The following is a 13437-nucleotide window of genomic DNA, read 5'->3' as shown; positions in this document are numbered from 1 at the left end:
CAGGGATGCAAATACTCCCCAGGTCAAGGTGGTATTGCTATGCAGCTACCTGCTCACAACGAGTTTTGGATGATATTGGAAGAACTTTTGCTTTGAATCTGGCAAACCTGATGACCTGATGGCCCTTCTCTGTCTCTCTTCTATCCTGTGCTCTATCCTTTGGGTCTGGTACAGCTGATAGCTGTACCTTCATGTGTCCTGTCTCTCCTTGTGTTTCTGTGTTGGATTGCAGTGCCCACCCTGTTGTAAATACCATCTAGTTTGGAACACTCTGGTCTTGTAGGCATTGGAAAGCTATTTGGGGAGCAGAGGAGAGGGCTGTCATTTAGGCTGTTTGTGGAGTCCAAAGGCTGCTCTCCCTTCCCCCTGGGGAAAATCACAGAAGCGCTAAAGAAGAGGGGGAGCATAACCTTGGCAGTAAGCAACAGGCAAAGACGCCAGTTGCGTTCTCCTTGTCTAAGCTAAGGATGCCAGTGGGAAATGTGGATTGAGGAGAATTGGAGTTGCCCATTCTAGAGCTGTTTTGGCCTTGCTCGTGACTTTGGGGACACCAGCAGGATATTTATGCTTTGCATGCCATAGTGGGTGAAACGGGGGTCCTTTCCTGTTCTTGTCCATCCAACTCATCTGAGCATGCCAGTGCTGGAACTGCTCCCTCTTCGCTTGACACAGCCCTGAACCTTCCAGATCTCTCAATGGAGGAAATTAGAGTTATTTATAATTAAGGGTTGACAAAAATTGTTGCTAGTGTCAAGGGAATGGCAGGCGACAGCCAGAAAAACATCATGTCTCCAGAAGAGGGACGTCGGGAATATCCCTCTGAATAGGGCTGACGTCAGCTCTTGGAATTTGGATAGCCTAGAAGGACTCGGGGCTATTTTTCCAAGATATCATAGGTCAGGAATCAACGTTATTTTTAAGTTTGTGTCCCCCAAGCAGCTCTGGTGCATGAAGGAGATTTCCCCCCCCACCCCCCCCCCCCGCCCCTTCCCCCTCCTTATGCTCTATTTCTATGGAATTTTTGCTTCTCTTCCTTCTGCGTCATGCCACAAATATGTTCTTCAGGTTTGTTTATTCTTCTCCCTATCTATTCCTCCCGGCCTGCTCCCGTCTTGGTTGGGTTGAAGGGATGGCGTCAGTGTGGCGCGTGTCTGGGATGCTCAGGCGAGACATCACAGAGAAGAGATCATGTTCTCCTAATTTGTCGTTTCCGGTTGGGAGAGTTTTCTCTCCGCAAGCTGATGTGGCTGGGGAAAGTGTTCTGGGAATGCTGCTTTGTGGTGGGAGATCTCAGGGCTTGGTGAAGACAAGCTGGTCATCTCATCTTGCCATTAAATGCTGCCATATCGTCCAGCCAAGATTTTCTAAAGTAACTGGGGTTTCAGAGCTGCTTTGTTCACTGGGAAGGTTGGTGAGATGTCTCCAGCTCAGATGGCCTATTGGGGCTGAGCAGTAGGGCAGGGATAGTCAGCAGATCCTGATTATCTGAAATCTTCCAAGTCAGCAATGGCTTCTGAAAGTCTCGGCTGTTTCATATCTAGAGAAGTGGCCTTGGGTTACCAAGCTCAGCTCCACATGCCATCTGCTAGTAGTAGTAATCTGCTTCTGGAGTTCTGTTCCTCTACATTTTCACTTTTTCCTCCTTCTTTTCCATTTGCTGTAGCAACTTCTCTCTTTCTAAACAAATCGGTTGGTATAATAACTTGACTACGTATCCTGCCATCTCAAACACTCTATACGCACATCTCACTTCACATCTCAGATGAGAATACGCCATTTTTCCCCTTAGCCCATGCTCAGTTTTTTGTCTTTCCTTCTATAATTCAATGTGTTAATGAATGCACTAATGGACACCACTTTTACAGAAGCTCCTTGTTCAAATATAGCTGGTGTACCTTCACGGCAAATCCAGCGTAAAGAAATGATCGCATTGTGCAGCTTAAAGATGCCAATTGCTCCTGGAAGCATGGGAACAAATGAAATGCTTTCCACCACCTTATTGTTGCTGTTGGCCTTATGCTGCAGGTTTAGTCATTCTTATGACATATTTCCACAATGGTGCATTTCCATCATCATTCCACAGTGATGTATTTGAAGCCTTTCCATGAGTTTTTTCCCTTCTTAGAATCTCTTCAATTAATGGCTTCACAAACCACAGGTCAGGGTCCTCAGATTCTGAAGACTCAAAGACAATGCTTTCTAGGGCTACTTGTTCTAATCATGTCTCAGTCTATGAGGTTAACGGCACCGACGATGGAAATGCTAGTACTTGATTTAAAAGAGTATCTGTCATTTGCAGCACAACTCAAGGCCCTACTGCTATTATTATTGGAATTATTATTATCATTAAGTTAGATCCTGATCATTTTACACAGCTGAGGACATGAACTCCCTAAAGATCAACACTGGGATTGTTGCTGTACGGGTGAATGCAATATAGACCTCTGAACTGTGCAGAAAGAGCCATGCAGAGGGCAGAATGAAACTTAAATTTCCTGACTGCTGGGTTACATTTTTTTCCTCCAAGTGCTGAGAGACATGCCACACTGTGAGGATCATTTTTTGGACACCCAGACACCCATGGGTGTTACTGCTCTGCTGCAATGTCTGTTGCCTACATACCTCTCCTAGCCATTACCTTCCTGCGCCCTTTAGAAATGGATGTTTTGGATATCCTCATTCCAGTATTTTTTTACTGCTCCTGCAACTCTTTATTTTCAGCCCTGGAGATGGGAGGAGAGACAGCCAGCAGTGTTGTCAGATGGCTTTCTCCACTAAACATGCCCTTTGATGGATCTGTCTTCAGCGATGTCCTCCTCTCCCCATTAAGCTCATTTTGGGAGCTCCTATGCTTCCCTGCCCTGGCTCATCCCAGACATCCCAGACCTCCTCTCAAAAAGGATTCAGATCATGTGCAGAGAGACAGATAAATACGAAGAAGGCCCTGCTGTTGGCTCAGTGCTGGCTGGACCCTGGCAGCACTTTTCTCCAAGGTCTGTTTTGAACAGAGGTGGAAGAGAAATTTCTTTGAGCAAATTCTGAGATTCCTTTTGCTCATGCTCTTCCTTACACAATATACAGGGATGGGGGTGAGGTATCGTGTTTCTTAGTGTGTTATGTGGCTGTGCTCTGCAGGGACCCCGTGTTCTTACCATGCACTGCCACCTCCGGCATACTCATCCTGGGGAAGAGGATAGAGTAGAGGGAATCAGGCTAGAGAAGCTGGAGAAGAGACTTCTTGGCCCTAGATGGCAAACACTTTATTTTTCCAAGAATAAGGTTTGTCCATTCCTGCCCTGACCTGTATCAGGGACAGTCCCTGAAAACCCTTGTTGGAACCAGCTGCAGTTGCTGATTCCTTTCTGTTTCCTCACACCTTGAGAAAAACTTACTTCCACTCCCATCCTTCAAATTACACTTTTCTTTTTCTTTCTCCTTGCAGGACTGGCCTCTGCATTTCTTTTCTATCCCATTGTTTCTCCCCCCATTTTTGTGTCCTGTTACCTGTTCTCTGTGGTCTCTTCTGTCCCTGTTGTTGGAAAACCTTCTCCAAGAGTAGCATTCATCAACAAACCTACTGTAATTAGCAAATAAAATAGCAAAACTTCAGATTTGCACGACTTCCACTCAGATCACTCAGTAGCAGAGCTTGCATCTTAGAGAGCAGAATTAGTAGTGTCATGGGACATCCTGTTGAAACTTGCTGAATTTTGCCATGCTTTATCAAATGTGGCTGGTTTCAGAGAGTTGAGGATGAGGTCTCCAGGTCTGCTTCACCCTTTTCAGGTTATCTACAGGTGGCTCCTGCTTTTCCTTTTTTGATCCATTGAGATCTCTGTTGACTGTCTCCTCTCCCTTGTCCTTGCAGGGCATACATGAGTGTGAAGGAGCTGAAGGAAGCACTGCAGTTGAACAGCACCCACTTCCTCAACGTTTACTTCGCCAGTTCGGTGAGGGAAGAGTTGGCTGGTGCCGCCACTTGGCCATGGGATAAAGAGGCTCTTAGTCACCTGGGTAAGTGAGCTGTCCCTCGCATGGGATCTCAGGGTTGTTGGCTTTTTTCCCTCTTGGTTGACTTGGCAAAAAAGGCAGCCATGATTTGGCTGAACATTGAGGGTATTTAACAAAAAAGTCATGATAACAGGCTTCTGGTGTAGCAACAGTTGCTGCTATAAGAAAAGCAGCTGCCTGTTCCCTGTGTCCATGTGGATAAAGTGGTGGGGTTACACCCTGAGAAGCCGCTTCCAGATTGTTGTGAGAAACTTTTAATGTTGAAGGCAGTGAGACAGTGGGATAGAGACCTTGGGGAGAACTACAGGTTTACTAGCAGTGCAGGCTCTGGATTGGGGTTTAGATTCATATTTGACTTCTCTGGGACCTTCCATATTTGACTTCTTCTGGGATCTTCCAAGTCTGTCTTCCAGGGTTCTGGAAATGGTGAAGTTCCCTGTGCACCATGTAATGACAAACAGATAAACCAGAAGTGTTGGTGATTTCAGAGCTGGGACTCCAGATATGAACAACTCCAAACCTGACCAGGCAGTGAGCAGTGGCAGCTTCTGAATCCAGCTGCAAGTGTGAGGATGACTATGAAATTAATCCATGTTTTTATAACTTGGCTTACTGCTTGCTGGAGGCAAGGCTCTTGACTTCAGTGAATTCAAGGCAGACCCTCGAGGGCATCAGCCCTGGCAGGCTACACAACAGTTGAAAGGGCAACGGCTTCACTAGAATGTAAATGTACTGTGTGTTTTCTCCTGTTTCTGCTGTTTCTTTTTCCTGCTTCTCCCTCCACCTCTTCAGTGTCAGAGTTTTCCGGCAAAGCCCTTTATACTTTGCAGTCAAAACATCTAAAGTGTTTCTCAGTAAGTAACTGGAAATAATTACTCCTGACACCTGCACAAAAGACCTAGACCTTCTGCTTTTACAAGTGTGTGATGGTCAAACCTTCAAAGTTTTAAAGACCTGTTTCAAAGTTCTTTTTTGCCAGTTTCCCTCAGCAAGTTTCGGAGCTGTTTTTTCAATAGCGTATTGCTGCAGTTGCTTGTTGAGGAAGGCAGATCTCCATGAAATTTATTCCTTCAGCTCCCAGAAATCGTTTCCAAGGCTCAGCTTGACAATCATCTTACTACAGCCAGTGCTTCATCCATGCGTTTTCTTTTCAGGCCCTTTCCAAAGGTTTGCAAGCAGTTGTACGGAGGGGTAATCAGGGTGACTGGTTTCATCAAAAGCTTGCATTTAGGTCCAGTCTCAGTCTTTGTGTCAAATAAGTGACACAAGAGGTGGCACCATTTGGAAGTGTTGAATCAGGGTTTTACCGTGGAGGTTCGGGGGAGAAGGGGTGTTTTCTTGGTTCTGGTGCCAGAGCTGTGAAGTATGAAGCTGGATGTGAACTTCTTTGAGGCTCTGGCAGACTGAAGATGTTTGTTCAAGACTGTCCTTGGTTTTAGATTTATAGAACTTGGGAGGGTAGAGGGTGGACTCTGTTCTCTGCAAACAGTAGTGTCCACCCAACTGTTTCGTACCATGCACAATGTATATTATTTTCCAGCACAGAAAAAACTTGGGTCTGAGCAGGTCATGAGTATACGGCTTTTGACAGAACCTCTCAACAGAGGCTACTGGAGAATCTGAGGAGTTGAGAAGGTAAAGCTGTGAGGAAAGAGCAAGGAAGACCTTGGGAGGATTGAATAGTAGTTTGAGGAAAATATCCTGAGCTTTAAGGACCTACAGTGACTGGAGTGGAGACAGATCTTTACATGGGAAGGGTTTGTCTCTCCAAGAAGACAGACTCCTTCACTTGTGCTGACTCTTACTAATATCCTGTCTGTCCTGACCTCAAAATATTAAGGTCAGCACGTAGGCTGTGCTCTCCTCATGCCACTATTTAGTCCCATGGAGCAGAAATGCCAAGCTGATTTTTCCCTATGTACGTACAGACCCTCTCATCTAAAAGCTCAATAAGCATACTGTTTCCAAACTGTTCTCCACAATTTCTTCTCTAGACGTTTTTCTGACCTGCCATCTGGACTTTGAAGACCTTCAAAACCATTCATTGTTGACCTCTGAGTGTGTCTTTCAAGAGTCCTCCTCATCTTCCTGTTGATGTCTTCACCTTTTGGAAGTGTTCAGTGAACTTTGTTTTTCATCCCCTTCACTTCACCTATGCTTGTTTCGGGCTACCAGAAATTAAGTGACCATTTTTATGCTGATGATTTACAGATCTATTGCTCTCCTGCAGATTACTCTCCTGAGCAAATTTGAATTTCAGACAGCCCTTCTGAAAGGTTAGGGTTGGTTTCACATTTTAGAGCAGTAGTAATACCAACCTACAGCAACTACATTTATTGAAGTACAAGGGATAACATACTGAGTTGAAGAGGGTAAACTGGTCTATGATACTTCTGTAGGCAGTATTTCAGCTGCTGTGGAGCTCCTAGACAGAGACAACTTGCAGCCAGAGGTAGAAGGTCTCAGGTCTGCACCACTCCCTCTTAACCATACTGTCTGTCTCAGTCTTTCCATCATAATCACTCTCAAATTCAAAGTTCTTACTTGGAGTCTGGAATGAATTTTCTGAGAACTTAGAAGTAAATCTTTTTAACTACAAAACACAAGGAGTCGAAGAACTCTTGTCCTATAAAAAACTTACCTTTCCACAGTGGAAAGCCTTGCCTCAAAAACCCTGTAATGATGCAGATGCTTTAAACTTCATGTGTAGCTGCATGTGAACTGTATTTGCTTAAACATGGTTGAAAGGCAAGGGAATTGTGAATATTTGATGTTATAAATACTTTCTGTAGTTATATAAGCTGAGGCCAGCTCATATATCTGGCTGAGGTCAGTGGATCCTGAAGGAGGGCCAGCCGTTCCATCAAAGGTACCTTAAGCAATCGCCATCTTCCTGTCTGACTAACTGTCATGTGTTTGTTCCATTAATTGCTGTGACTCAGTGTTTGGGGAAGACTGGCCCTGTGATACAGGTTCAACTGTGTGGTTTGCTGTTTAAAGATCTCCTGTGCTTGTTTGAGCATATGTCCTCTGTAACAGCCCTAACCCAGGAACAGGCTAGCTTCTTGGGGTCTAGATTGAGCTGAAGTCCTTCAGCATTGCTGTTGATCATGGCTAGAAGCAGGTCAATGTGCTGGGACTGAGATCTTCCAAGGGATGAGTGAAGGTGAAGTGCAGTCCAAACCAGTGCTAATCATTTACTGTACTGATGGACTGGGCATCTCTTGTTTTGTGAGCAGAGCTGGGGCCTTGGGAACATTACCAGCTGTAGCTGGTAGGTCTGGTCTGGAAGGGGAAGCAGAGGCCAGACCTGAAGCTTTCAAGCTGCCTGGACTTGGTTGAGTGGGCAAATTCAAAGGAGACTCTGGTTCACCTGCCTTGGAGTACTGGACCTCCTTGATGTCAAAGGGGCATGACATTGAAGTGTTTAGCTTGGTTGTGTAAATGCTGACCTTGGAAGTCTCCTTGGGCTGGTTCTCGGGCAAGAGAGGGAGAGTTTGCTTAAAGCCAAATTTAGCCCATCTCCCAGGGCAGGAGGAGGCAGAGGTGAGGAGAAAAGCCTGATCTGCAGAGGAGGGAGAGGGGAGACTGGTCTTGTTGGGATGTTACAAACATGTCCGTATCTTGTCTTTATAGCCAGGCTCCTGCAGAGGGGAAATACAGCTTCCTGGTCCAACAGTGGGAGCTCTCCCAGCTCATCAGGGAGATGTGGGGACAGGGAATGGAGCGACAGAGATGTACTGGAAGGAAGGCAGAGTTCTCATGCTGTTTCTAATCCTGCCATCTAATTAGCTGTAAAATAAAAAGTATTACAAATATGATTGTCCTTGTGGAGTGTGTGGGAGGAATGGGATAGGGAAAGCCAGCAGAGAGGAGGGACAGGGTATCCCAGCCTTGGCATTGCTCCCCTGTGACAGTTTTCTTCCTCCCTGTGCTGGAATCCCATTTATTCCCCTGCATGGGAAGAACTTTGGGTTTCTGCTGGGAGGAGGTCTGCTTGGTCACAGGGCCTCCCGTACCCCTCATGCTCAGACCTGTTCCTTGTGGTTAGTGCCACAGGATGTGTGTGGGGTTTTCACATCTCATTTATTTGTTTATGAACGCTGTTTTCTTTCTGCATGAGCATTCCTCCTCTCAGATCTTTGGGCAGGCACCCCCTGCCTTGCTCAGGCTTGTGTTTGGCTGCAGACATGCCTTTTCTTTCTGTTCTCTTACACCCTGTTTTGATTAAAATGAGGAGCAGCCTTTTTTTATGTGCCCACTGGGTTCTCAATCAATGGGATGCCCTTTGCTATCTTGTGTTTACCACTGTGGTAATTGAGAGGCTTGCAAAAACCTAATGATTGACAGGATACAACATGAAGGTCCTAAATGGATTTTTCAACCTCTGTACCTCTTTGTGGCCCATCTCCAGTCAAATGAAGGGTCAAGAGCTGGCTGATGGGATGCAAGGTCCTCTGGTCTCGTGTTTTACAGCTGAGGAGAAAGGGAATGCAGCTACTTTGTGACCCATCTTTAGCCTCAAGCCAAGCTGCCCTGAGCATGACATCCATGCTGTGGGGAAGAAGAACAATAAACATTAATTTTTAGCTAGAAAACAGTGCTACTTGACAGGTCAGTGGTGTTTCTCAGCCCTTCTATGAGCCACACACAGAGGATGCTTCATAGAAGATACCACTCTGTGTTTAACTTCACCCTTTTGCAACTCCTTTGGGCCTGAGACAATTTCTCAGGGCATCTCTGAAGACCCATTTCTAGCCCCAGCCCATTGTTCACCCAGCATGGTTCCACCACAGGAGTGACAGACCTGCCAGGGAGACTGTGATCTGAAGAAAGCCCTCTCTTGGAAGGAATGCCCTGTACTTGAGGACATGAGGAAGCCCAGTGTTGACGGAGCTGATTCAGGAGCAGATTTCAAGCAGTCTATGCTGTGGCTGGAGACAGGATCACACAGTGACCCTCCGCCAATTTCAGCTTTGCGGGCAGGGGCAGCAATCAGCAGCAGAGATGCAGTAGCAGTGGAGCTCTGCTGTGAGGTAGCTGGCACAGTAAGTCCTCCAGAGTCCTGCAAAGGAGGGAGCAAGCTGTGCCAGAGCCAGCTATTCACTGCACTGCCATCCAAGCTGTCTGGGTTAAAACAGCTTCCTATGTAGTGGGGGTACTGTTTGGAGAGAGCCTGGGCACATGCTGGAGTCTGCTTTTTGCCCCCTTGCCCACATGCAAACCCCAATAAAGGGGAGGAAGGGCTCTTCAGATGCTGCATTTTGGGATATCCCACTCTAAAATGCACAGTGAATTTGGGTCAGGTTTGTGGTAGAAGCTTGTTGGATTGCAACAGCACCTCGTGAGAGTTTTAATTTATTCCTTAAAGTCTGGTTGGAGGTTGAAGCAATAGATCACTGATGTTTTCAGTAGGGGCCAGCGGCAGGGCATTTGACTCTTCATGTGGACTTGTGCTGAAGGTGGCTTCTAGTTGGCACAGCCAAGTGTGTCGGGACTTTGCTAGGCACCTCATTGCTCTCCCCTGCCATGGGAACTGGCATGCTTTAGCCACTGTCTAGGCCAGGGAAGGTCTTCTGTCCTCTGGTTCAAAAGAGTATCTCTGTAAACTCCCAGCATATCTTGGTTTGGTGCCCTGGCTCCAAACCTCATTTGGAGCTGTAAGTGTGAACCAAAGCAGACTCTGAATTATGAACATGTGAAAAGACACAGAGGGAAATGCAAGCTGAAATGATTGAAGATGTTGGGGGAAGTGGTGTGATCAGAAGGGGAAGAAAAGCCACCCACCCCATTCCACTCCAAGAGGGCAGAGGAGCCCTCTTCCCATCATTCAAAAAGGTGAATATGTCCATCTTCAGGTCTCCATTTGGCACCTAATTTGTGACCTGGAAGCACAATGAGAGGAGTTCTATATAGCACAGGTGAGTAATGGCAGCTGCCCGCTGTCTCTTTCTGTGGTTGATGTTCTCTGTACTTCCAATTCTAGGTGGAGTTGTCCTCAACCCTGCTTATTATGGTATGCATGGCCACACGAACACCATGATCCATGAAGTGGGACATGTCCTGGGGCTGTACCATGTCTTTAAGGGAGTGAGCGAGCGCGAATCTTGTGATGATCCCTGCAGAGAAACAACTCCATCCATGGAAACGGGAGACCTCTGTGCTGACACTGCTCCCACCCCAAAGAGTAAACTCTGTCGGGATCCAGACCCCACCAATGACACCTGTGGCCAGACACATTACATGGGAACGCCCTTCAACAACTACATGAGTTACACAGGTAATGAGTAATCCTTGTCAGAAATTGTAAGGGGTCACCTTCCCTAGAAACTTGGGTTTCTCTCCCTTCTGCCTCCACCAATAGTCCCTTCTCTCCTTCTCTAACTCATGTGGTCCCTCCTGGTGCGTTGGGATGTGGCAGGCTGCAGCCTGTGCTTGCAGTAGCTTCTTAGTCCCTTTCTTGCTGCAGGCTATTTCCATCCATCCCTCCCTGCCAGTCTGTCATTGGACATGCATTAAGGCAGTTTTTGTCTGCACGGCGGTGTGCCATTGTTCTCCAGTCCTGAAGCAACTTTACTATTATTCTTTTTATTATTGTTATTGCTACTATTACTATTATAATTTTTGACCTTTGAGCGGAGCCCTTTTGGCTTGGTTTCCAATGGCATGTCGTGGAGGGCTGGTCTTCCTCCTGGCAGCCCAGGAGGACCAAAGCCTGAAGAGCAATTCTGTCACCTCCTGCTGACCCACTGCGAGTCTCATGAAGATGGTGGCACCGCCAAGCGCTGGGACTGGTGCGAGCTGCTGTTGAGTGAGCGCAAGGATGTGGAGCTGCTGAGGCAGTGCCATCTTGTGGCTGTGCGGACACACGACACCAGAGAGTCCCGGCCGGAAAGCCACCACACACTGGTCTCTCCCAGGTCTCCCTAGGGATTCCCAAAGCGGGGTTTGGTGATCAGTAAATGGGCACATTGTCGTGCATCTCTGGCCCATACCTGCCACCCTCAGCCTGGCCTCTCTTTCCCCAGATGACGACTGTACCAATACCTTCACCCCCAACCAAGTGGCCAGGATGCATTGCTACCTGGACCTGGTGTACCAGCGCTGGGGCCAGAGCAAGAAGCCTGCACCCATCCCGATGCCTCCCATGGTCACAGGGCAGACGCAGGACTCCCTCAGCATCTACTGGCTGCCTCCCATCAGTGGTGTCATCCACGAGAGGTAAGGGATCTGCTGTTGCAATGGTGTTGGGATTGCACAGGAGCCTGCTAGAGGGGACAAGAGATCCTCTGTGGTGCAGACCCCACATCCCCTTTTCTCCCTGGCTGTCTCCAGCAGAGCCGTCAGACACAAGAGCTGGGCTGCTGCAGTGGCCCCACTGGCACATGGGCTCTCCCGCAAGCTCTCTGCTGTCGGGGTGCCGGGAGGGAAAGCTGAAGAGCGTTGGGAGGCAGTGCCAATTCTTAAACCCCAGAGTGCAATCACGGAATGAAAAATGAGCTTCATTTAGCACTTATTGTATAAAATAGCTATTTACCAGGAGGAAATGCAGCCTTGTGGTTAAGGCAGGGAGCTTGAACCGCAAGAGCTGGGTTTCGTTCCCAGCACTGTCACGGACTCGCAGAGTAACTAACTGGGGGTAAGTCAGGAAACTTTTCAAGCCAGAGAAATGATGCCAAGGAACCAGAGTTTTCTGGCTGGTGAGCAGTGCATAGCCCCAAGTGCCGGGTGGCTGTCTTCCTTCTCCCCAATACCAGCAAGTCATCAAGACCTGGATACACCACCAGTGCCGCTATTCAGCAGCCACTCTTACTAAAACATCTTGGTTTCCACCAGGTTTTAGGTCTATGTTTTTATTATGGGAGCATAAGCACATGTTAAAGAGCTCTTGAACTTGTTTTAAAGTTGCCTCACAAAGCTGTCTCTTGCAATTTAAAGTGCTGTTTGAGGGTAGCTGGGACACTTAGATCAGCATTTGCTGCCTTTTCAAAGAACTGGTGCTCTCCACAATGTGCCTTTCAGCCAGGGATGGCAAGGGCACGTGCCTGTCACACCCCCAGACATGAGAGCCTCTGAGTGCTGGCTGGCCTCAAGTCACTTGAACAGACTGCTTTGGTGGGGAATGGAGTGGTTTGTGGGCAGGAAAATACTGGTCTAGAAGGCAGGTGCTGGGACTCCAGATCCATCCCCTGCTCTTGCTCATAGCTGTCTCAGGAGCTGCTCCATGGTGGGGGACCTGAGATGAACTGGTCAAGGAAAGTGGCTGAAACTTCTCACAAAAAAAGTGCCTTTTTCTTTCCTGGAGAGCACAGTAGGACCCCCCCTCCCCCCCTTAATTGACATTATCATGACCATTTTGTGTTACAGTAATGATGAAAGCCAAAACCTGACTCTGGGGTTTAGCAGAGGTAGACCCAAATGCACCCAACTGCAGAGGCATTGTCCTAAAAAGTGTGAAGTCTGTTAGCTCTGCTTCATTGGTAAGAACAGGTGACTCAATGGCTCATCCACAGAGCATGTAGAAGAAGACAGATTAAAACCAGCTTGGTCCACAGTCTTGTCTTTGAAGAGCCTTATTTCAAGCAGGATGATACGCCCAGGGGCTTCCTGGGAACTTAACTTTGCTTTTCTAACTTCCCATCTGATCCTGTCTGGACAAATGTGGATGGAAAAGTAACTAGTCATGATTAGGCATGCCAACGCTTTTGTCCCCTGCCTGCAGGGAGCAGGACATGCTCTGTGACGACTGTGCAGAGGATGGCACCTTCCGTCAGTATGTGCATGAGGCCTCTTCCCCTCGCGTCTGTGATTCGTCTGGCTACTGGACCCCAGAAGAAGCAGAAGGTAAATGCTCCTGCTCTTTCCCTGGCCATGAGTCCCTTGAACAGAGATGAGATCTTGCTGGGAGATGAAAAGAAGCTTTTTTTTTTTCTTTTAGAAAGTTGTCTCCTCTTTGGGGAGGCTTTTTAGTGCAGGAAGGGCTTCTACGTGCCCAGGAAATACCTGGTAAGTGCCAGCTGGCTTTGGACAAACAAACTGACACCCTGCTATTAACCCCAATCTTTGCCCAGAAAGTTGTTAGAGATTCTTGTCAAAGGAAGGGGCATTTCATTGAAATAAAAGTCTTACAACATACATCTTGGGACCTCATTCAAAACCTCAAGGGTATTCACAGGCTTTACTGCAGTCTTGTCCAAAGGGAGCAAGAGCAGCTCCTTGCTCAGTCCCACTGGGTCTTTGCCAAGTCCTGGGCAATCTGGGCTGGATGTCATTCCTCCCTGCCGAGGTGAACAGCAGGATGTTACCACTTCGCTTGTTCTGAAACTCAGATGTTGGTTTAGAGACCCACCTTGTGGGCATGTTGGTGACTTTCAGGATCACACAGCTGCTACAGGAGCTGTTGGGCTTTTCATGCTGCCTCAGCTC

At 47.5% G+C, this 13437-nt stretch overlaps 1 protein-coding gene across 1 annotated transcript in view; it reads left to right on the top strand.

The window, feature by feature from the left end:
* The window catches only part of PAPPA2 (pappalysin 2), an 88093-nt gene that overhangs the window by 21396 nt on the left and 53260 nt on the right, over positions 1–13437 (top strand). The window contains exons 3-6 of the mRNA XM_065674115.1: positions 3869–4014; positions 9998–10291; positions 11040–11232; positions 12734–12855. Of these exons, the coding sequence (XP_065530187.1) occupies positions 3869–4014; positions 9998–10291; positions 11040–11232; positions 12734–12855 (755 nt within the window). The remainder of the gene's footprint in view (positions 1–3868; positions 4015–9997; positions 10292–11039; positions 11233–12733; positions 12856–13437) is intronic.

Source organism: Lathamus discolor, chromosome 3 (assembly GCF_037157495.1).
Source record: "Lathamus discolor isolate bLatDis1 chromosome 3, bLatDis1.hap1, whole genome shotgun sequence".
NCBI lineage: Eukaryota > Metazoa > Chordata > Aves > Psittaciformes > Psittacidae > Lathamus > Lathamus discolor.
This window is presented reverse-complemented; position numbering and strand designations above follow the sequence as displayed.